The sequence below is a fragment of the Cyrtonyx montezumae genome, unplaced genomic scaffold (assembly GCF_038088225.1).
Source record: "Cyrtonyx montezumae isolate F1298 unplaced genomic scaffold, pur_monq_1.0 scaffold_8, whole genome shotgun sequence".
NCBI lineage: Eukaryota > Metazoa > Chordata > Aves > Galliformes > Odontophoridae > Cyrtonyx > Cyrtonyx montezumae.
In genome coordinates this window covers 99,925,618-99,951,094 of record NW_027072089.1, presented here as the reverse complement: position 1 = coordinate 99,951,094, position 25,477 = coordinate 99,925,618, and the positions used below count along the sequence as shown (strand labels likewise).

The window sequence follows — 25,477 nt, the reverse complement described above, 5'->3', positions numbered from 1 at the left end:
AATAGGCTAAGAGACAAATACAAATTCCAGTGCTTATGAACTTGTTCTCTTAAGCTCTACATTTTGCAGCTATTTTATCAAAAGGTAGACGCTACTCTTTAAATAAGAGTGAGAACGAATCAGGATCAAACTGAGAAGTATTTCCTTTGCGTGACTGTAAATAAACCTTGGCCTACTTCACCATCACTACCTTTACACGATCCATCTATAGAAGCATTTGAGTTTTCTATCACTATTATCACATTATCTTGGCATTTCAATTCAACATTGTACTGTTTCCTACAAGTCACTGTATCTGCTAGCAAGGCAAAACTTTCCAACTACTCAAATCCCTCAAAAGAATTTGACCTGGACTTACAGACCATGTATGCACCACTCCCCATCTACAAACTCTCCAAGGAGAATATGCTATTTCTTTATCTCTGTTCTTTCCCTGTGTAAAATCATCACTCCTTACTTCCCTGAAAACCTCTGAGCCCTTCTTCCTGCTTCCAAAATTCTGAGCATGAATCACACACAGCTTAAGACATTCTGAAAGCAAATCAGTATTCCAACCAAGAGCTAAATTTCTGTGAAATTTGTAACAATGAAGTAATACTTCTGTTTCATAACAAATAAACATCAACAGATTTATCTCCCTTGCTTTTCCACTTCTCTCCTCCTCCTACTGCTGTTTCTTATCGCTTATTTTCCTATGAGTCGTCTCCAGCTTCATCTAAGAACCAGAGTATGTCCTGCTGCACACCAAAAAAGACTGAACTCTGATCTTGAAGAATGTTAATCCTACCTATTTCAGACTTTCAGACATTATGCAGGGTGTATCAATTCAACTGAAAGTCACCAGCCTATCTCTTTCAGCAAGAAAACTGAGCAGCCTAACCCTTAGTCCATACCCAACAGCTTCCCCGATTCCCAGCGTGGGCAGTAGAGGGAGCCCATATCCCTATGCTAAAGTCCTGCTCCAAGGAGTGCTCTTTTTCAGCAGCACTGCAAACACACTGGATCCACATTCAACCATGATTCAACAAAACCACTTCAAGTAGGCAGTGATGACAAAAGAAACACAGCACCTAAAACAGTTTTTAAGCTGACTACAAACACAATCAAAGCCTGAAATAACATAGCCTACATGTATCCTAGCATCTCCCAAAAAACTACACAAACTGAAAAGTTAAAGAAAACTTATTTTTTAAACAAAAAAGCAAGCTTGACAAGACTAAACAAAAAGTAATTAAAAAAAAATATATAATTTCTCTGCCTCTCTTGTGACTATGATCGACAATATCACTATTAGAACTTGCCTCCTTGGTGGTCTAGCAGGCCCACAGGTTGAGAAGAAAAAACTAGCAGAGAACACTATCTCACCTCTATGCTAAGGACAGCCTAAAAAGAAAACATGCCTAATATTCCTTTATTACATGACAGTTAAATTCAAACTCCGAAGTTCTATCACCTAATACCAACCATCACTATCAGTTTTCCACCAAACCTGTAATGTGCAGAGCTTTCTATGTCTAACAGCAAGCACTCCTGACAAAGTTTATCACTCAGGTGAAAAAAAAAACTGGACAGTTTTATGAATAGACTTTGGAAGCTCTCTCTGAAATCTGCATTGTAAACTTTTGTGCCACACTTTTTATCATATGAAGAAGCCTCTACTGAACACAAGGATGTCTCATTAGCAGATCATTTTACAACAGTTCTAAAGAGTTGAGAAAAAAAAAAAGGAAATCAAGAGTTCAGATAATGATTTCCTTATTACTTTTGGAAGCAAAAAACAGCAGATGGTGATCGTGGGTTTAAGTAAAGGTATCAGACTTCCAATATTACCAGATTAAGACATTTAAAGAGCATAGTATGAATATATTACTTACATCAGTATTCTTCTAACAAAATAAAAAATAAAAAACATCTAGCAAAACTGGCAACTTATGTGAGAAAATGTGCTCTTCTGCAACACACCAGCAAAAACGACTATGAAAGATTTTCAAATGTAGACTTGTCTTCCCTTAACTCTTCGAAGAAAAGCCTCAGAAATAATCTCCCAGTATAACAAAGATGTTTCCCTCACCTAGTGAAGCATAAGATCCTGGAGGCAGACCAGCTGCTGACAAGCGCCCAGCTCCAGCTGTCTGTCCAGAAGCATGGCGAGCCTTTGCCCCTGCAGCAGCATTAACATCGATGTCACTGCGAGACCTTTGCAGAGTTCCTGGGCTTGGAACACTCTTGCTGCTCGAAACTAGTAACAACAACAACAAAAATTAATTGTTAGTAATGAATACAATGAATTATATTTGCACTGTTTTCTACTACTGCAGCAAACCTGCAAAAAGTATGTGTCACACAAGAAGTCAATATAAACTCAGTAGTGTAGAGACATTAAATAATGTGAAATTCAGATAATAGATCATTTTATAATATTATTTATTGCAATTCAATATGAAATGTTACTATTTAATTCTATGTGCTCCCATTTTCTACAAATTGCATAATTTGAAATGTTTATGGTGTTCATTACATCACTGAATGCTTCAAAACGTAAGGAAATACACAGCATCCTTTGCAACACTGAGATAAGGTAGTATTTTCACATTACACCAGAATTAAAGTTTTGGGCAAGCTGACTCAATACCTTGAATTGGTTTTGGCCTCTTCTTCTGTAAAATATATTTTTAACTCACTTTCTCTTACACGCCAAACGTTAACTACTCACTGAAATTAATCTCTTCCTTCACAGTTTCAATTCCAATCAAACAAACACCCTCAATTACCAGAAACTTGTAAAAGGGAGTTCAGTGATTTCTTCAGAAAGAGTTCCAAAGACATTACATGAAAGGAGAACGAAGAGATTCAACTCTGACAACTGTTAACAAAATCAAACTGGTTGAATTCTGCAGTATTCTGTTTTTCTATCATATACAGAGCAGCACCTACTGTGGAACAGATGAAAGGTAGAAGGAAACTTCATAAGGAATCTTTCACTTGCAATTGTGATAAGCCCAATTATCATCTATGGACAACAGAGCAATGCACTGCTTCTTTGAGAACGAGTATTCCATGACAGAACACCAAGATAAACAGCCAGTGAACAGTTTCAATACATAGCAAACCATGTCTTGTCTTAAACTCACAACTGAACATAAAATCCAAGGTAATTATGAGGAAAACAGCTGTAGGTGCAGTTTGCAGTGACATAACATAATTCAGTTTTGAAACAGGGTAAATGCTTAACAAAGATTAAGTTCCATTTCAATCCTTTAATTCAAAGAATTTTAAAGAATAAACACTGTGCACGAGATAGCATTAGCTTACCTCTGCCTGCAAAGCTGGCTGGGCTGGCTGCAGACCATTTAGAAGATAGAGGACGACTGAAAGACAAAAAATAAATAAAATAAAAATCAATAAACCCATTAAGTAAGGGCTTTTATAAATAAAATGTCCCATGTATCAGATCCAAAAGGCAACAATACGCAATGAAATGAGAGCAAAAGGAAAAAAATGCTCTTTTCTCTCCCCATCTTCTTTCTCTGAATATTTTGGAAAAATAACACAGACTGAAAACACAATCATTTTATTAGAGCATATTTTATGTTTTATGAAAATACATCTTCATCAGATGCAATTCTCTTTTTATAACACAAAGTTCTGGTCACAGAAACGTCTAAGGCTGCCATTGCAAGGTCTTATTTAACCACAGAGCTATCTTCAACATTAGCTGTCATGCAAAAAGAGGAGGAGCTAAACAAAAATGAGTGATATATAACAAATTATGTGGTGTCTACAGTTACAAGGAAGAACAGACAAAAGAGGGGAAGCCTTTGTACTTTTAATTCAAAAAAGGCAAGGCTGAGAGAAGGTGCATAATTCTGTGCATTTACCTGAGTTACTTGCTCAAGTGCTCACAGATAATGCAGAAGTCAGAATTATGAGGTAACTGCTCAGAGTATTATGTATCTGCAGCTAATTATCAACAACAATATGCAATGATTTCCTAATATTAATATCTGGCATTTTGGATGTATTTTGTTGCAAGTTCTGGTGCCTGATCTTACAATGAGCTTTAAAAAGCCATAGACGACTTTTAAAATTTCATCACTTACACGATCTACCACAAATGACATTTCATTTAAGCAGTTTCAAGTAGACAGAGGTTGTTGTGTTGGGACAAGTCATTATATTTCCTCATCCCGTAATCTCATTTACAATTATTTTTAACCAATGATCTAGAAGATCTCTAAGTAAAGCAAAGTCAAAAATCATGGAGAATTAAGACTTAGTAAAACCACGTCCCTATTTCCTATTTAGTAAATGCAGGGAGAACTTGCTTTCAATGCTACAAGTTAAAAACTTAGTTTTGCATAACAAAGGGAAAATAACATCCATCTAAATACAACACTACTCAAAACTCAATTAAAAATACATTTCCTGCATCATAACAACTTCTGTTTATTGTTCTACATCTTCCTTTCTGTAATTTTTAAGTTCAGATACCTGGAAACTTACATATCCTGCAGTATAGGAAGTAACACTTGGTAGTTTAAAAGTATTTTATAATTTTAATTTCTATGTAACTTAGTCTTTAACATTACTAGCAAGTCATTACCAACAGTTTTAATTTTTAGGTAAGTGATACAGATTAAATTAAACAAGAGTAATTAATCGTATCTGAATAACATTTTTGTAAAAAACAAAAAACAAAAACAAAACAAACAACCTTGCTTAGACTCAGGAATGGTTAAGTGACCCTTACTTGAGGCTCTCCTGTGAGCTAGAAGATGACCTGTCTGACTGAGGGAGAGATGCAATACTGCCAGAATTCTTCAAGTATGTCTGAAGGCTTCTTTGATAAGGTGGCTCAAGAGAATTGTACAGAGTCTCTGCTTCACTAGGAAAGTGGTTTCTAAGACCCAAATATGCCCTGTAAAAAAAGAAAAAAAAACCAACTGTAATTGTTCCTTATTTTCCTAAAAATACGTCATGATGTTAAACACTACAGGGGATGAGAGGATAAGGAACTTAAATTGAAGAGACAAAGTGTAAGATAAACTCATCAGCTTATTAAGAAACCAACTAAATTGACATAAGACATGTTCAAAAATAAGTGAGTCTATCCTCTCAAATTCTCCATTCACTTATTGATTCTATGGGTAAGGAAGAGCAATTCTACTCTGGCCTAAAGTAGTGAAGACACTAGAAAATTTTCTGATAACTTAATCCATAGAAAAAAAAAAAAGAATGATTACACAGCAATATCAGCCATTATTTCTCCTGTTTCACAAGAACCTTCAAATGCTTTAAGAAGATAGCAATTCCCTCTATCTTTAGAACATTTTTTTTTTCAACAATAGAAATCAATGTTAATTTAAGACTGAGAACAGAAATATTACTTTTCAACCTAACTTATGCCCTTCTCTTCACAGGTGAGGAATCAAATGTGCCTAACACACTACGTATTTTCATCCTATTACCCCTCATGTAAAATCTATACATTTTCAGAGCAAAAAGTAGTACCAACTTACTTCCTTGCTTCCACTCTTGCTTCCGCATCAGCATCATGAATGCCCTTCTTGATTGTTTCAACTAAAACAGCTGCATGCCTAGAAGACAAATATTCTTCATACTATTTTGCTCCTTCAAATTCAAATCTAAAGTAAGCAGTAAAGCTTATTATATATTAACTATTTAAAGTAAAAAAAGAAAACAGAGAGAGAAGTTCTAAGGTATGAAGTAAACAAATGCTTAAGCATACTGATGCTATAACTGCACCTACTGTAGAGGCTTAAGTAGGCTTGCCAGCTACTTTCTTTTCTGAACCTATGTTTTCTAAAAAAGTAAAGGCAAACATGCCGTTAAAAAAAAAAAAAACAAAAAAAACAAGCAGACTTCTTGTTTTCTTTAACCAGCCTTTTAAGACACTTTTTTGAAATGCTGACTACATATATAAATCCACAGATATTTCAATAGTTCACTTCCTTGGATCAAAGAGTCTCTGGAAGAACCAAAGAATATACCATGTTGGAAAGCACCTACAAGAATTAGTGCATGGCTCCACACAGGATAACCCAAAATTCTAACCCTACGAGTTAGAGGTAGAACAGTCATGAGCACTGTTCACATGCTCCTTGAACTCTGTCAAGTTCAGTGCCACTGAACACTGCCCTGTGCAGCCCGTTCCATGCCCACTGGCCTCTGGTGCAGACCCTGTCCCTAACCCACAGCTGCCCCTCCCCTGACACAGCTCCATGCCGTTCCCTCGGGCCCTGTGGCTGTCACACAGAGCAGAGCTCAGCGCTGCCCCTCCGCTCCCTGTGAGAGCTGCAGCCGCCATCAGGCCTCCCCTCAGCTCCTCTGCTCTGCACTGAGCAAACCAAGGGACCAAAACTGCTCCTCATACATCTCAACCTCCAGACCCTTCCCCATCTTCACAGCCATCCGTTGGAAGCTCTTCAACACTTTCATGTCCTTCTTAGACTATGGTGCCCGAATCAGCACCCAGTGCTGGAAGAGAGGCCGCACAGCACAGAGTACAATGTACCCCTTCGGGCTGCCATGGAACAATGTTTGCTCAGATTCAACTTGTGGACAGCCAGAATCCCCAGATCCCTTTCTGTGGAGTAGCTCTTGTGTCTTTTGACCCCAGGACTGCATATATGCCCTGAGCTATCTCGCCCTGATGCAAAATTTGGCACTTGCTCTTGTTCAACTTCATGACCTCGGTGACTGCTCGGCTATCACATTTGTAAAGATATTCAAGATGCTTAGATGTGGTACTAAGGGGCATGGTTTAATGGGGAAATATTGGTGGTAGGTAGACTACTGGACTAGATGACCCTGTAGGTCTTTTCCAACCTTTGTGATTTTATGATTCTATGACTGTGATTCTAAGATCTGTCTGACTTTAAGGAAGTAAAAAGCTTGTCCAATTTAGTGGCGTCCTAAAACATACATTTGAGTCCTGCATCCAGACACCATGTCCAGACCAAGCCTTCCCTTGACAGATAAAGCACCTAATCCTGTAGAGAGGGGTGTGATTTAAAAGGCCTAAAGAACATCACTGGTTTTCTTATCTTACTTTCTACATTTATAGAATAACCAGTAAAAGCAAAGGAACCAAACAGGTTGCATATCCCGTTGCTGTCATCAGCAAGATGTGCTTAATGTCATTTAGGGCAGCCTCTGGGAGATTATTGATATTGCAGAGCATCACCAGATACATAGCTAATGCCTCACTGAAGCTGTGCTATTAAAATCACAAACCATTTGCAACACATGCTGACCAACTGGGAAGAGACTGCTATTTTCTCTGCTACTTGACTCAAGTTCGAACAGTTCTTGCTGTGCACGGGACCAACAACAAGTGCTGGTCAGTGACATCTGCTCTGGCTGTTCAAGCCAGCCAGGCCTTCGGCACCACACAGAGATGTCACTGTGATGATGTGGGCATTGTGGTGCAGTTTGAGCACCTCCAAACAGAACTGGCTGCACAAAAACTCTCACTGCAGAAATGCCTCTACATGAGAGCTTCAGTCAAACTAAGACAAGACAAATTAAAATTGAGCAACCTGAATCAGAAATGTCTTCTGTTTCCGAGCCTCAGGCTCAGAAGTTGAATCCTGAGGCTCCCCTTCTCCTCATCCTCCAGGAAAAGATAAGAAAGAACAACTTGGGATGCTGCTCTAGCATGGACAGGAAGAAAAGGATTCACTAATTTTTTCAGATGAAGAGCAATTGCTCATATCCAATATAGGAGGAGAGGTAGAAGATAAGGAGAAGAGGCAGCAGGAAATCAAGGTTGGAGCATACAGATTTTCTTCTCCCTGATAACTAAATGAGCCATATGACCTGCTGTTCTAGAAAGGTTTGCTAACGTTCAAAAAATATAATCAATTCAAGGATTCAATTAAAACACTTCTGTATCAACATTCACTAGTAGTTTATTATTGGAAAAAAATGTATTTGCCCATACCTTTCCAATGAATGTGTTTGCCACTCTTGTAATAACAGGTCTAAAAATTCAAAGGAGCGCCTAAGTAGACAGAATAAAAGGTTTTAATTAATACTCATTTCTCCAACATGCTTGTGGCGTAAACAGAAACGTTAGTTATTTTCATCTTGAGGGAAACAAATACTTCAAACAAAAGCATGTTTATCTTTCAAATCCAGACACTGGTCTGCTTAAAATAATTGGTATACAAAGCAAACACGCAAGCTAACTAAACCTCAAACTTCAGAAATTTAAACACCTTTAGCTCAAGTTATGTTATTACACAATTCAGTTAGTTTCATTCCAAATACAAGACACATCAGTAATTTAAAACTTGCACAAAGTATAACATGTTCATATTAAAAAATAATATACCAATACTTAAAAAATTCAGCTATTAAGTTACACCATAATGTTTATCCAGCACTGTTTTTCTGTCTCAAACACTACCCTCATCCTTTCACAAGCCATTACAGTGACACCATTAATCTGGTGCAATACACACAGAAAGTACTCAATATCTTCTGGCACTGAATATATTAAGTTCTTTAACTGTATTTATTATTAATTCAGAATACAGAAGACGCACATTAGCAAAAGCATATTTTGAAATATTTCTGAAACTAGATCCTGGTAGACAAAACAAACTGGCACAGATTAGGAAGGTGTGCAGATAACTAAGACTTCCAAAAGGTAGTAAACTCTATGGTATGGAACTCCTCTATTTTCTGAGGATATTTTGCACCTTAGCCCCGTTTTGCATCATTTTAATTCTGATCAAATCACTTGGGAATGTATAAAACATGGCAAAAAAAAAAGCCCTGAAAGGATTAGGAGTTCTTCTCATTATTGTAACTAATCTAATTTAGTTTTTCTTTATGAAAAAACTAAGTTGGTATGAAAACAATACAATTTTGGTTGCCTTCACTGATGCACACTGGATTATTAACTGAATCTGTTCCTCACCAAAGCTGCAGTTAAGTGGAAACACTGAAGCTTGTAGAGTGTTTTACAGTTAAACAGGAACATGTTAGTATAATTTGGGTTGAGATAACAGTTGCTTTGGATGAAAATGCAGCTTAAAAAGAGTAAACAGTGTAGATGCTCAGTTATTTCTGGCAAATACATAGTTACACTGCATCCATGGTTAATGTGGGTCCAGAAACAGTGTTAACTGCTTTTGAAAGATTTTGTGCAAAAAAGCGACATGCTATCAGAAACAACCAGTGTCATCAACAGCCCAATCAGGTATTCAAGTATCATTTTTTGAAACAACTTGCTAAAGATGCACATCAGTATTTAAATGTGGCAACAGATGGATCCCCATCCTACCTCTACCTCAATGCCACAGCCCAGAGTGGTTGCATGCTTATTAATCTGGGCATAGTATCAAGTAGCCTAGGCTCCAAGAATCCAAACCACATTGCAGAGAACTTACAAAGTCCTCCACATGCAGTAGGCAACAGTATAATGCAATGTTTTTGCCTAGGTCTACCAGGTCTAGCCCTAACTGCAGTTAATAGCCTTTGCTAAATAGCAAAGATGTGCATATGTAACTTACAATCTCCTGATGCCTCTCAATACCTGTTCATTTTATTCTTGTTAGCCTAAACACCAGAGATTTTTTTTTCCCTTTTTGATTTTAAATCAGGAGGCACTTTTTTCCAATAAGCATTACAAATATTTAAATTAAAATAAGTCCTGCAGAAGTATACAGCGCACATCCCTAATTATGTCAGAAAATACTATTCTTTAACAATGTCCAGGTAACTTTGTTTAAATTCCTTACTGTTGTTTACTGGAACGTACAGTCCCTTGTATACAGAGCTGATGACTAGACATACTCAAAGCTCTTTACTTTCAACGAGTAACTATCATATTTAGAAAGCAACAACTTCAATAATCTGGTATTTGAATATATTGTAACATACCTTCTAACTGCAACCGATTTTGAGGTACAGTTGCTTGTTATTAAAGGTATGAGTCGAGGAACATGGGTATGCTGAAAAAAGTAAACAAAGCAGTTAATGGCAAAAGCATTCCTGAATTTGCATGGTAATAATTCAGACAAATAGAATTAGAATTAGAAACAGTAAAAACTGCAATTGGTCTCTTAACTATTAGTGAAGCTACATAGAGGAGGTTGCTGCTAGCATGCACATTTATTAAGCTTTTTTTCATTCCCACAAGACCAAGCAAAACATACTTCCAACAATAATCAACAACCACATCATGATATGAAACGTTTAGCTGTGTAAAGTCATGTCTGAAGGCTCAACAGCAACTTTTTCCTCAGAAGAGTTCTAAACAGTTTTTTTGTTCATCTTTCCTGAAGGAAAAAATAGAGGCACAGCAGTCTTCAACTTAACTCTTAAGAGTTAAGGAGCAAAAAGAAACCTGAAATTTCATGCCTTCTTTTAAGGGTCAATCAATATGGTTAACATTCAAAACACCAAATTATTTTTAATGCAGAATATGTCAATTAAACAATAAAGGTATGACATACAATATAAACAAATTCACGTATGAAATCTAAATGCAAATACTTAACACTCTCACAAGGAAAGGAAATCCTTGAACTATAATTTGAAGTGGTCAAGATAAAATACATTAAATCCAGATGCAAAAATTTGATCCATAATTAAAAGAGCCTTACTTCAGCTCATATTAACTGCTTTTAGACATAAAGCATTACCATTTTAATCCCAAGTAATATGGTTAAACAAATGCATTTTCTATTAATTTCTTCAGTCCTTTCTTGAATAAATACATCAGATAACAGCTCCCATTACATTGCCAGATTTTAAGTCTAGAGAAACTGCTCCAAAATTACAGTTCTGAAAAATTCTTAGCATCTCACGTATCACTCTTTTCTCTTTAGGTTATTATTACAGGATATAAATACACAAATCAAAAGAGCCAACAAAGAATTATCAGCTCCCAGAGTACTGCCAACTTCAGAATTAGTGGGGAACGAGTCCAAAAACCCAGGAAAGGCTAGTAGCTGCATTTGTTCCTACTGATGCACTTTCAAATGTATTTTGTTGTTTTGTTTCTGTTTTCATAGTTTTAAACGGCACGTGATTGTCAAGAGAACAACAAGCAATACCGGGGAGAAAAAATAAAATGGTTTTATTTATGAAACTTGTATCTTTCCAATCTGCAGAGATATCAACTCTGTACTTTCTGGAATATGTTTGACAAAGGATTCAAAGGCTCAGGATTGCTTTTAGACTGCTTCAGGACTGTACATTTTCTGTTATACCCCACTGAAGCTGAATCAATAAATACTGCCCTCTAACTCACCCTGAAACTCTATTACTCAACCTCAATCTCATCGCCCTCTAAAAAACATTTTCCACTACCATGCAATCTAATGACCTTTTTTTAAAAAATGATATGTAAAGTAAAGCAGTAAACCAAATAAAAGCCAAGAAAGAGAAATCAAAATACAGTATAAGAACTATCTGGAGGACTAGAGGGAATGGCCTCAAGTTGTGCCATAGGACACTGAGGTTGGATGTTAAGATATACTACCTCTGTGAAAGAGCGGTCTCGTGCTGGAATGGGCTGCCCAGGGAGGTGGTGGAGACACCGACCCTGGAGGTATTCAAGGAACATTTAGACAGTGTGTTAAGGGACATGACAGAGAGAACTACTGGTGACTGGACTGGATCTTGTAGGTCTTTCCAACCTTGGTGATCCTATGACTCTATGAAACATGAAACTCCATGAAAGGAGAAAGGTGAGAGGTGAAGCTCTTCAAAGTAACTGTCAAAACTCTGCATAATACAGGTGCTCTTTTTATTGTGGACTCAGCTTCACAGCAGCTAGATACTAAAGCACAAGGATGTGAACTGGTTTTCGGTATAAATTTTTGAGCACACATCAGTCATAATGGCTTGGGATCTAATACTGATCACAAAGTTTCCTTGACCTCATTTAATCCAAGGGGGACACAGCAGGACTGCATTTTGCTCAACTCTTATACTTATTTCTTCCTTTCTTCCACTGAGGGCAGAATTTTCTGACTGTCAAAATAACCTGCATATGCATTTTATGTGTTGAATATTTGAACAGAACGGATAGGATTTTCTTGCTTCCATACTTCTAACCTTGTATGTTGAAGTACAGCTAATGATAATAGAAGTTTTAACAAAATCAGGGCAGCTATAGCTGATGCATAGGCTCATCTTCAACTGGCTGAATAAAGCCAATTTAATGTAATTTAGTAGTTTTTTTATTTTACGTTGCTTTCCTAGTGATCGATTTGCCTCCGTATTAAGAAGATAAGGTTATCTTCCTACATGTCTGAACTCATCTAATGCAACTGTGAATTATATCCTTCTCTCAGATCTGTAATCATACTACATAAGGATATATTCCTTCCTCCTCTCTCAACTCTATGCCAGTCATTTCGAAGTAAAACTCTTGGAAGGAAATACTGATACTTCTTAGCCCAAGTGCTGATGTAAATAAGGTTGATGCAGAAAGTCTCAAGAATACCTTCTTAGAGGCATGGTAAGGCAATATAACTACAGATTCCAAAACATAACAAACATGGCAACACAATGTGTGAGTGATCAAAACACTTCTTAAGTTCCTAAAAATTTAGAAATACAACTGTGACACTGTTACACTGATGATATTGAACACAACTAAGCATCTTGCATAAATAACTGAAGAGCAACACAGCATTAATGTAGAAACTACAGGCAATCTCCCACTCCTATATAAAACATAAATATGGCAGTAAAAATTCCCGAAGTCCAGTTAAGTATGTCGTCTCACACACAAGTTGGTAATAGATGCTTAAGAAGCAGACAATACAAAAAAGGAGAGCTAGCATGCAATATTCCTCTCTATGTGTCACAGCTTTAATGAACCAGAAGATTCTTAGAAAGTTCTCAAACTCAAGGATTAAAAATCTGTTGCACTTTTTTCTTTGATGAACTTCTGTCTTCTGAACTTATCTATACATGTCTGACATCTTCAATACTCTATTATGAACGGCATGGAATAAGTAAATAAATAAATAAAGATACATATTAATGTACATTAATGCTACATATATTCATGTATTGATACTAGATGTGATATAAATGATAATTCTCTTGCAAAAAGCATTTTTTCCAGTAATTTGTTATAAGCTTGTTGACTGGTAGCTTACTGTGCCTTTTGCAAAAGGTCAGTTAACTTCTGGAACTGGCTTAAATAAAACCAAAAAAACACAATCAAGACTGTAAAAATCATGAAAATAGACTTCTTTTCATGTTGATAATTTCTTTACCCTGATAACATTGTTGTTTGATGCCAACAATAAATAGTATTTGCCTTCTCAGACTAAATTTTATTTATCCAGTGTTAATCACTCTTTTAAAAGTTAATACATAATTTTAATTTTTCCAAATTGGTACTTAAAGAACAGTCATCTGACTATAGCAAGCACAACTAAAGTGGAACACCTACCCGAATAATGAATCTAATGGCTGCACACCCAGAAGTTGCCATCACTTTGGCGCTGTTGGGAACCAGATTAAAAAGAGTAGGCACAATAGCTTCAGCGCCATGATCAAACTTGTTTCCCAAAACAGTTGAAAGATGGCTATGTAGGAAAAAAAAAAAGAGCTGATTAGTTGAAATTAATTTCTTGAATACGTAAAAAGTAAAACGAATGCTGTCGTTTTAACATCACTTTATATTAAATAGCAGAATTTCATAATTTCATTATTTGCAGGTCTTTGCCTGCCTGGAAAGGCAGAATTTAATACATTTAATATTTAAATGTTCTATTAAAAAATATTAATACTTAGCAGACACATAAAGGGTTTAACTCTGTAACTTTAGTTTATAATGAAAAACAAATACCACAACTTAAAAAGCTAACATTCTCACCAAATTGCTGGCAAAACTGAATTTATCACAGTAAGCTATCCATAAAAATGTACTCCTTCATATTCTCAATGTTATTATTTCAGTATTAACAAATATGCTAACACATACAGCATACAGTAACATTATTGTCCAGTGGTGACAACCAGCATTTCCACACAGGCAGATTGTATATGTAAAAAGAATCTGGAAGTGACAACAAATGCATCAGTGTTTCAGGGATTGTGGAAATCTCCTAACTTTTCAGTCTGGATGAGGACATTACACAGTATATTTATGCCACTACAAACTTCATGCTAGAAAACAAAACTTATTTTCTAAAAGCCTGAATTTCTCTGTCAAGGAGCACTGTATACTCCTGCAGCTCTCCATGGATTTGTTCTAGCACAGGGCCAAAAGAACCAAGGTGAATTCTGGGACATACGCCGCCACTGAGTAGCAGTGGGTACATTAATGCCTTTACAAAGGGGCACAAAAAGCCACAGACAAGAAGGAAGTGGGAAAAACTGGCCTGCTGTAAACATATGGCTTCCCCCAACCAGCTTATATCCCAAGATGAGGGAAGGGGTCTTAATTCTGTTCATTAGAGCTCTTAAGACTGTCATGAAAATTAAAAGATTTTTGCCTCATCAAAATGTATAAAGTTCTACTTAAGCTTTCACTTGAGTTTCACCTTTTTAATTGCACCTCAGACAATTCAAATGGAAAGGCACAAAACACAAAGCAGCTCACTTTTATAGTCACAGTAAAGTCCAATGCCAAAACGCTCAAACTGCAGTGCTTTTAAGACTAACCCACAACAATACAGCAGTATTTACTGCAGTTTGTACTAACACCTACTACTTGATCTAGTGATGGTTAGTAACCTCTTCACATGAAATGTTTCACAAGGATTGCTGACTATATTTATCACCTGAAAGAGCAAATTACTATGAATGTCTCTTTCACATTTTCTCTATAGCTTCAGATCTTGATACTCATCAGTAATAACGTACAGTAGCCCAGCAAGACAAATCTTTCCTGCAGTATGGGTAAAGCACTTTACAGTCAAATTCACACTAAAATCTAGCAGTGTACACAAACAAATGTAAAACCATACTTACGCTACAGTAATACATGCTTCTCTAACCACCTGGGATCTGAGATCCTTGGCTGACAGCTTAAATGCACCATCCAACAACCGTAAGTGCTGGAAAAACCCATCGTACTGTGCAGCTCCAGCAACAAGCAACGACCGAACTTTCTTGAGCTAAAAAATTGAAGGTGTTTAGATTAGCACACTACTAACACATTTTCTTTTAAAAAATAACAATAATTCTTAAACGAATCAAATTATTGTAAAAATGTACGTGTGTGCCTGCAGTTTTAAAGTTTAAAGTAGGTCTTGAGACAACCATGTATTAAAATGTTCAGGTGTATGAAAAGTGTAACTGTCTCCAGAAAAAAACATAGGTGCTACATATACACAGATATTTAAATTCCATAAATAAAATTTATTAGAGCCATACAAGAGGTACAGATGCTAGCAGCTTATCTGCAGAGTATTGAATTTTGATGGAAAAAAATAAATAATATATATATGAGGGTTTTTTGAAAAGCTTCCACTTAAATGTCAACAAAAATAAATCTCATCCCTTTAAAATCACTTGCTTAAAAGCTTATTCTGAAATGATTTGATACATGGAAATGCTTGGTTTAAAAATGTAAAATAAAACTGTCTTCGAGTATAGTGAGGGTTATCACTAAGAAAGGCATTTTAAAATGTCCTGTCACCCATATATAAGAAAAGACAACTGTCCACACTTGAAATCAGATAAAAAGTTTACCGCATTGGTTCGTTGATCCCAATCATGTTTGTCATCTGAGAGGATTTCCCTGATTTTGTTCAATGTTTCTTCAAGTTCTCGACTAGAATAGATCTAGAATATTAAAAACACAGAAAATTTCCCAGTTTATCTCACAAAGGTAAACTGATCCTCAGAACATGACTCTGTAAGAACTTAACTGAGCTGCTAGTCAACATTAAAATAAATTGTAAACAAAATGAATAAATAAATACATACATACATACATTAAAACCTTTGACAGACTGTATACGCATTGGTATTCTAAGCCTATCTTTTATTAACTTCTGCAATCAGCAGGTAAGCAGCAAGGAGCAGCCTTCAAACAAAGTTCTCTATTATGTATATAGCACAGTAGTCATGTAAATACACATAATACATTTTTATCAGATTTAAGTATGAGAATATAAGCAGAGACAGTTCATATGGCATACTCTTTTCTGGTTTTGCTGAATATGCAAAATTTAAGGATTTTTTTTCTTCCCTCAGCTTCAGAATAATAGGAAACTGCAACTATAAGAAAAGACTATATTGCTCAAGATTGTGATTCTTCACTACGAATTAATAAACATTTGATGCACAGCTTATACTAAAGGAGTGAAAATTTTCATGAAAACATTGCTTAGAATCATACAGGACTTTCTATTCCTACACACACAAATCGAACTTGAGTTTTGCATCACCACTTAATATATGTTTGTGTATGCTGGTTGTGTATAATAGTTATTACAATCACATTTGGTTTTAACTTTTAACTCCACAAGAACCACGCTGTTAAGAATAAGTATTACGTATGTCTCAACAGAAATTCAGTTTGATGAAATTGCCTATCGTCCAAAGGAAATTATTATTTTCATTCTAAAATTGGAAGAGAGAAGTCACTCGAATTTGTGATGCAGTTGAGGCTCCTCAGGTTCCCTCTTTACCACCACCCACCTTCCCGTCTTGTTTCTAAATGAGGGCTTTACCATACAAAAAGATATATCAGTTTAGCAGCCCATGTCAGTTTATCCCAAAAGTAAAATGTAGCCACAAGGAAAGCATGATCATGCCTTTTGGCATCTGCTAACTAGGATCTCTTTAGTGCACACATTAAGCTCAGTCTGAGGTCTTGGTAAAGCTACGAATACTTTTTGTAAGCTGTCTCATTGCGAGATCCCTCAAAAACAGGCCAATTTTTGCTCTCAGCTGATGAGCAATTTCAGTCCATGAGTTGTATTTAATGCCACAGGATTATAACTGCTAGGCAATAGACAAGAGCAGAAACATGTACTATGGCTTTAAATTAGACCTACTTGAGTGCCTAGGCAAAAAATTTAATATTTTGATTTCCCAGCAAAAACAGAATTGGATCTAAGCAAATTCAAATTGGTTTTTTAATGAGCAATTTACTAAGTGGTCTAATTTTAATGAAATTCAAACTTTTCCACTAAAAATCCCAAATATATTCTCCATACATGGTTTCAAAACAACAAAAATTCTTAATCTTTTTTCCCTGCCTTTGATTAATTATGCTTTATACTTTGGGGAAATTTTGCATGCAGACAACAATTATACTTTTTTTTTTTTCCCTTGGTCTCAGTGTCAGATGTTTTCACAAACAATTATATTTGTTTTGGAAAAAAAAATCTAGCTATTAATGGATATTATTCCTATTAACATGACAAGTGAATTTTCTGCTTCCAGTTAAGCGTAAGTGAAAAAAGAGTTGTAAAACTATTCAGTTTGTAATTTAAATACAGAGACACAGTCCTCACAGTCTATCACAGTACAGTATGTAAAGAACTCATTAGCAAAAAGAGCTATCACACTGTATTTCAAAATAACCTATCTTTATAAGATGCAATTATCCATTAGAGGGTAGCATGCACACACAGCAGTAATGGCAAATGCCACAGTGAAGACAGAAAAATTTAAACGCTCAAACACAAGTTAAAGAAACAACTAATGAGATGGAAAGTGTTTCCAAATAAGAATTACAAACTAAAGAGAAGTAAACAATACGATATTCCTTAAAGATTAATGATGGGCACGGTCATCTGAATTAGGTTACTGGAAAAGCAGAATCACCACTGAAGGCATTCCGGATCCCGCAAGCTGAACACACACACAGAAAATACTCTGTACATGATTAATCCAGATGCTCTTAAACTTAACTAAGAATTGGATCTGTATTTTCATAATAAATTTCCCTCCCTTATTTTTACTAAAATCTCTACTAAAGCCCACACAAATGTAATGATAACAGACCATGGGAATGGGACCAGAAACACAGAAACAATGCCCTCTATCAATTCTGTCTGACAGATTTTGATTTTACAATCAACAGACACACTGCAAATTTTTCACAGGGTCTATCAGAAAAACTTCTCCCTTCCACAGTAATCCAAGTGGTCTCACAGAATGTGGGGTGCTTCTTTTCTGAATGGTAAGAGATTGAGGTTGGAGATCAAGAAGTCATTACTCTTCAGGATAATAAAAATGTATTTTTATTTTTTGACTGGCCAGTAGGTCTTACACCCTTAAACATTACAAATAAGGTTATTCAGGGATCAGTTATACATTCTCCTTTGCCTCTCCACTTCAACTAAGGTGCTATTAGTAAGGACAAGATGGTCTTTCTCCTCCTCCACCTTTTGCAGTTAAGCAATGACCTACCTCCCAAGTCATCCAGAGGAGTCAGAGAGAAAAATCACATACACTTATCAATGACATATGGGTATTCCACTTTTGTTCTCCCAGTGTTATTAAGCAATCTGAGCCATCAGAGAATTCTGCTCAGGACTCTAAACATTAAAGTATCAAATTATAGGCAGCAAGTCTTCAGTATTGTGGAATATGACTCTGGTCAACACAACAAGGACAAACAACATTAAAAGATGGATGGTTTTGCCCTCCAAAGAATTAACAGCTTGGAGAGGCAAAGAAGAAACAGCTCTTACAGGATAAGACAAAGTTTTTCTGAACGAGACAGGAATCTTGGAAACGATGTGTTTCTTTATTAAAGAAGACAGTATTTCTGTCTATAAAATGAGATCTAACACTGAACTACATTATCATCTTGGGAAATAAAAATACAAGTATATAACAAGAGAAGGGAGTCATACAAAATCCTTCTGGTGTTTTAAAACTTTGGCTCAGTTTTTGGTTGTCTTCCACTCCTCAGCTGCTCAAACGAAGTATATTCAAAGTAAGTCTCTGAAAACAGAAGATGCTAGGTGACTCAACTCATGTGAAAACACGAAGCATGTGTGAGTCTCTGGCTTAAGGAACTTTCACAAAAAGAAATCTTAATTTTCAAGAACTCAGGATCCAAAATGTTCATTAGTATTCAAATAAGTCACTATAAGTTCTCTCTTTTATTTTTTATTTTTAATTTAAAGTACTGCTACAGATGAGCGCATATATGTCAAACAAGCACCACTAGAATTCACACAGTCAGGTTTGAAATTCTTGCTTTTAAAATTATTTGCTTACATTATTATTAGCTGCTTATCCCATGAAACTTCAAATCCTATGTTTCCCTATGACTATGGAAATGTTTTTCTTATTAAAAAATGAAACATGCAATTATTTTCAGTAGCTCCTTGGAAAAGATTAAGCAAAGCAATAATGGATTTTCACTGAAATAATGGGATTATATTTAGTAAAATAGTTTTAGATGGTAGGTTTTGCTAATTAACAACTGGAAAAAAATAGTAAAGTATTCATGGAAGCCATAAATTAAAGTGTTCATAAAGAGGGAAAGGTAACGATGACTCAGTTGAAAGACTATAAAATAATAATAGGCCAAGACAGTGTTATAAATAGCATATTCCTGAAAACAGAAGTTAGTATACACAGCACCTTACCTGTACAGTAGGAACATCTGTAAATGCCTTAATAAAATCGTCTTCATCCACAGCTCCAGCTCCTCCTTCTTTAGAGGAACCTACAAAAACATAAAACGCTGTTAAACAGATGCACATCAAGGTTTTCAAAATGAAGGAATTATCTTTCAACCTGTTTTCAAACTATCAATACAGTTCACAAAAAGCCATAATATTCAACCTGTGTAAAATCTCAACACCGATTTCACCTTAAAGTTAAAAAATAATAAATAAAAAGGTTTCTCATTCTTTCAGAATGAACAATTCTGAGCAGTTTCCAACGACAAAATTAATGGTTTAATTTTATTATTTTTATTTATGTCTAACCAGAAACACATTTAGTACAACACTCCCTCAACCTAATAGCTGTTTGCAACGTGATTAGGATTGCATCCTAATAATTCATTTTTCTTTTTAATTTTAAAAATCTTACACAGTACCCTACGTAAGTCATAACAACTTATGCTCCCCAGAATCCTCTTTTGGCGCCAGAAAGTGTGAGGTGCATTCCTCACATTGTTCTGTCCAGCTTACAAAGTGCAGCTGAAACGGAGGCATCAGCCTGAGCAGAGACATATTTTACTAACAACATCACAAATAGAAATCATCGCAAAAAGAAGGTAAGCCTGAGAGGTCAACAAAAATGAAAAACTAGGACTTGTGACAACACAAACTCTTGGTGGCTACAGTCCTCACAAATGTTTCTTAGTTTACAGACCCTCACCTCCTGTTTGCAGCACAGGGCTATGACTGTACACTTGTGTACTTAGAAGCATAAGGGTCCACTACAACTATGGTTCAGATCATGGACTTAACAGGTCTGAAAACCCCTATGATCTAATTGATCTTCAGCGCACATCTAAGAAGCAGTCTGATACACACAAGCTCTAATTGCAGCTGCTGGACCATCAGCAAGAACCAGCTAACAGCAAAATACCAAAATCTGAAACATGAGGTTGCCTATGAATTCCCACTCAAGGTTTTGTTCAACACCTATATTTTTAAGCAAGGAACCTTGTGAAGAGAAAATTTACACTATCAAGACATGCCAGCTAAGCTACAGTGTAGATTTCCTAGCCCTGAACCAATACTGAAGCCTCCTGAGGCCAAATAAGAAACCAAATAGAAATCCTTTTTTGCAGAACTTCTAGACCACCATAAATGATGGAATTTCTGCAGAAGATGAAGTGTGGTGTAAAACTGTCCTGAAGATTGAGAAAGGACGCTTCTATGATGTTGTCACTGGCTGGGTGGATGGGGGGAGGGCGGTGGATGTAGTCTACCTTGATTTTAGGGAGGAAAAATTGCATGCACCAGTATGGGCTGAGGAATGACCTACTGGACAGGAGCTCTGTAGAGAAGGACCTGGGTGTCCTGGTGGACAGATTGACCATGAGCCAGCAGTGTGCCTTCGTGGCCAAGAGGGCCAATGGCATTCTGGGATACATTAAAAAGAGTGTGGCCAGAAGGTCAAGGGAGGTGATCCTCCCCCTCTACTCTGCCCTGGTGAGGCCTCATCTGGAGTACTGTGTCCAGTTCTGGGCTCCCCAGTATAAAAAAGACTGGCATCTCTTGGGAAGAGTCCAGTGCAGGGCCACAAAGATGGTGAAGGGCCTGGAGGATCTCCCCTATGAAGAAAGGCTAAGTGAACTGGGTCTGTTCAGCCTTGACAAAAGAAGACTGAGAGGGGACCTGATCCAGGTTTATAAATACTTGAGGTGTGGAGGACAAAGTGGTGAAGCCAGACTCTTTTCAGCAGTGTGTGGAGACAGGACAAGGGGGAACGGACAGAAACTGCAGCACAGGAGGTTCCGCACGAATGTGCGCAAGAACTTCTTTACGGTGAGGGTGACGGAGCACTGGCACAGCTGCATGGGGGGGGTGGGATCTCCTTCTCAGGAGATGTTCAAGACCTGCCTGGATGCCTACCTGTGTGACCTGGTGTAGGGAGCTGCTTTGGCAGGGGGGTTGGACTCGATGATCTCTAGAGGTCCCTTCCAACCCCTGTGATTCTATGATTTCTGATTTGAGATAAGAGACTGCACCAACTAATATGTACCCAGGTTCGTAAATAAGCAGAATATTTTGAGTATGGTATGTAACACAAGTCTGCTTCTTCCTGCAACTTTAAACGACTCTCTCCGAAAAGTCCCTTCAGGTTTCTAATTACTAGGTCATGGAAAGCATTTTGATAGACTCTGTGTGCACACCCTGACTCGTTAACAGAACACAGGGAACATGGGTGGTCTTAACTCAGTTGAGTCAGTGTTCAGTAAGTTCTTATTTCCATGTTTGGATTTAAATAAAAAAAAACCTTTCATCAATAGACAAGCAAAGAGCTACTCTCCAGCCTCAAGTACCTGGATAAGGAACAAAGTATTTTTCCACTGGCTGACTAAGAGTCACTTCCTATTATAGGTACCTTCAAGTTGCCAGCTAAAAAAGTACTGGATAGCAGCAGAGATACAGCCCTTGCTCTAACAAAAAGCATGCTAGTCAATGTTAGATGAGGTACACAGCTTTTGTAAATAAGGCTGATTTACTTGAAGATAAGTTACACCAGTGAATAGCTACCAGCAATATTGAAGAGTAATTGTTAAAAGATTTTATTAATGTAATAACATACCCCAAATTTCATTCACAAAACAAACCGTGCCATTTAGAGCATAACTGCTCTGGTTTAACTGTTGACATCACTTACAGACTTTGTATACAAATTAAGAAACAGGTCACATTGCTAACTACCTCAGCTCTGCCAGTAAAACTTAGAATACCCAAAATAAAGTCGCAGCCATCTTACTTTGGATGACGAATCTATCAGCTAAAAATTTCAGCTGCCTGATCTATGTTTTCTGAGATAAAAACCAACCTCATCTGGAGAGAAACAAACTCCCCACACTCAGAAACCCCGATACTACGGAACTTGTCTGTACTTTCAGAGCTTTTAGGAGCACATGCCCTGCCTACCTGACAGACATCATGCATAAAACATAGGGCTCCATGAAATAGGCTCCAATAACTAATGATGGAAAAATACTGGGAGGTTACCATACTGGGATGCTAAGCATGTATGTCTCACGGCAGTTACTTCTGCACAGAGGGGAAAAAGAAGGGAGAAGAAGAGCAGAAGAAACATCTACCAGGCCCTTACATCAGTTAAATTACACTGAAATCACGGCCTGAAGTACCTCTGACAAAGACACCAGGCAGATAACCAGATCAGTAAAATTCTTCAGCTGCCACAGCGCATCAGATTTTTTGGTAATCAATTCCAGAAAAAAAAAAAAATATACCTTTCAATCATTAGATAAAATACTAACCCCAAATAAACCATTTTTGAAAGAAATTTGACTTCACAGTTTAAAATCAGCTTAGAAAAAAGCACAGTGACTTTGTGGAATAAAAAAGCGTCCATGAGAAAACCTGGCTGAAAGAAAAAGACAGATGAATTCTGGCCAATTCAGACCCAGTGACTGGCAGCTCTCTGAGCCAACCTGTCCAGTTCAGCTCCTCCAATGCCAAAAGTCCTTGCCCCTGAGGCAGCCAGAAACAGTCATTCAAGCTGTAACAGTTGTATAACCTGAACAAAATAGCAAAACGCTTTCAAATATACTCACATCTTATTCCTTACTTTTTTTGTTGTCTTTTTTTTTTTCCTCCATTAGAAAATTGACAGACAAGGTAACAGAACTACCACAGAGACTTCACCTGTGGCGTGCTTGCTTCATTAAAACATTCCTGCCACATGCCAAAGTCATTGAGCATGAACAGAAGTTTCCATGCAAGAACAGAGTGCACTCCATCTCAGGACTGCGAGACTAAGCAGAACTCCCCCTTGCAGTTACTCACTCAAATGAAGAACAGGAGCCAAAGGGATGAGAAGAATCAAAGACTGAGCTACGCTTACAGCAAAGAAGGTGGCAGGAAGTGCATAATCACTAGAACCTCCCATCTTATCCAAGAGCAAGCACAGCATGAAGTGCACACACATCCCTTGTTCATGTAGTCCTGACTCATGTACTAGGAGGAAGCAGGAAATAATTCTCGCTTCATCTGAAGTTTGAATTGAAGAAACTGAAGATCTAGCATTCTTTGTCTAAATTTTGGAGCTTTTCTTGACTGTGAATATTCCTTTGGAATTGTGCATTGAAGTATAAGCTATAACAACATATTCTCTGAGAGACTTAGCAGTATTTGAAGCTTTATCCCACTAGTGAATTTTCAACAGCTCTAGTCTCGATACCCAATTTTCAATGCAGCACAGCTTCACAAATAGAAAAGATTAATGTCACTTATTTTCATAGTTATGCTATGCAGATCAACTAACAAGCATCTGCGAAGCATGCAGTAAACCTGACAACATAAGAAAGAAATTAATAACGTAGACAGCTCAAGGTTTTGTTGCTATAAGTTACATAAAGCAGTTCCATGAGCAACAGGAATATAGATACCTGACTTCCTCTGAGCTTATGCCACAGCTGATTAGCGTTTATTTCTGCTGAATCATCAGCTCACATCTTTCAAAGCAAGCACGATGCTCATGCTCACACTGCCATCTTTCACATTTTTCTTTTCTCTAACTGGCAGTTGATTTTCACAAATACTTAAAAGATCATTTGTGACCCTGGCTCGCTTGCCAACCCTCAACAGGTGGGCTTAAAATATGATGCAAATTTTATGCAAATTAGACTTATTTTCAGCTTTAGTATAGCTTTCTAATAACCTAAAATTCATATTTTACTTTAATTTGGCCCTAGTCTTACACCTCAGTGGTGGAAAATCTCACCAATTATTTTACATTACAGGTATTATTACTGAGAACAGACAGGAACACGAACAACTCATTTGTATCATCTAGAACTTGTTCAGACTGGGTTGTGGAAGTATAACTGTTTGGGAGTTTTGTTGCTACACAATGTTTTCAGGAAAAAAAAAGGTATTTTCATTACTGTTACTGCTTCTCTTCAACTGCATGTAATTTTCTGACACAACTTAAACTGATACTCTCTTAAGAACAAGTGGAACCAACATTGTTCAACACTGCAAACTCTGGAAATGCAATCTTTTCATTCTAGAAGTTCACTAGTGCAAGAAAGAAGGTCAAATGGTTTGACTTTAACATAGGACTGCTTTATATTTTTAAGAACACCTTATTTATTTGGTGCAATACTTGTGACTTTGCTAAAATTGCACTGCTTACATTCCTGTATTATAATAACAATTCGCACTTTGTTTCCACTTTATTTTAATGTTATTCTTTACTGTTTTATTTTTTTTATTTTTAGTTGTTATAGTGGTACTGATTTTATTCCTTTTTCTTTTTAGTTTATTTTATTAATTTTATTTCCCTACTTATCTTCTACTCTTCTTTAAAGTACATACAGTTGTCCTAAGAAATGAAACTTAAGGCACTTTTTTCTCCTCTCCAGCCTTACAAAGTGGAATTGAACTTCCTACTCTGCAAAGCAGCTTCTCTTCAACAGCAGCAATGTAGGATTGTTTTGCATGTCTGTCTTCACTTACTCCAACACAACCACAGTCCCTAAGGATTTGAAGTGACCGGGTCAGTTGACTTCAGTCGGCCCTCCTCTCTCATTCCTCTTTTTCCTTCTGGATTCAGTCATATGAAAACAAAGAAACTGCCCTCCCCCTTCTCGCTGCAATAAAAATCAGTATTCCATGTTAGCAAAATGAACAAGGGCTGGCTTCCCTATTCTCACCACTGCCTGGTACTACCATGATGGCTAGTAGGATGCTTGGGACTGTATCATAGGGTACAGATATTACAACAAAGTTACAAAGTGTTATAAGCTCTTATCTATAGACTTTTTAATTACTGCTCACTGTTACTCTCTTCTTATTTTATCCACTTCATCTTATTTTATTAG

General features: G+C 36.8%; 1 protein-coding gene across 10 annotated transcripts in view; it reads right to left on the bottom strand.

Moving 5' to 3' along the window:
- The window catches only part of CLASP2 (cytoplasmic linker associated protein 2), a 131,225-nt gene that overhangs the window by 47,113 nt on the left and 58,635 nt on the right, over positions 1 to 25,477 (bottom strand). For all 10 annotated transcript variants that reach the window (XM_065753389.1, XM_065753391.1, XM_065753390.1 and 7 more), the window contains 10 exons: positions 19,572 to 19,651; positions 15,703 to 15,795; positions 14,980 to 15,125; positions 13,454 to 13,589; positions 9,916 to 9,986; positions 7,967 to 8,026; positions 5,520 to 5,597; positions 4,751 to 4,918; positions 3,313 to 3,368; positions 2,072 to 2,239 (listed from right to left, as the gene is read on the bottom strand). In XM_065753389.1, the coding sequence (XP_065609461.1) occupies positions 2,072 to 2,239; positions 3,313 to 3,368; positions 4,751 to 4,918; positions 5,520 to 5,597; positions 7,967 to 8,026; positions 9,916 to 9,986; positions 13,454 to 13,589; positions 14,980 to 15,125; positions 15,703 to 15,795; positions 19,572 to 19,651 (1,056 nt within the window). The remainder of the gene's footprint in view (positions 1 to 2,071; positions 2,240 to 3,312; positions 3,369 to 4,750; positions 4,919 to 5,519; positions 5,598 to 7,966; positions 8,027 to 9,915; positions 9,987 to 13,453; positions 13,590 to 14,979; positions 15,126 to 15,702; positions 15,796 to 19,571; positions 19,652 to 25,477) is intronic.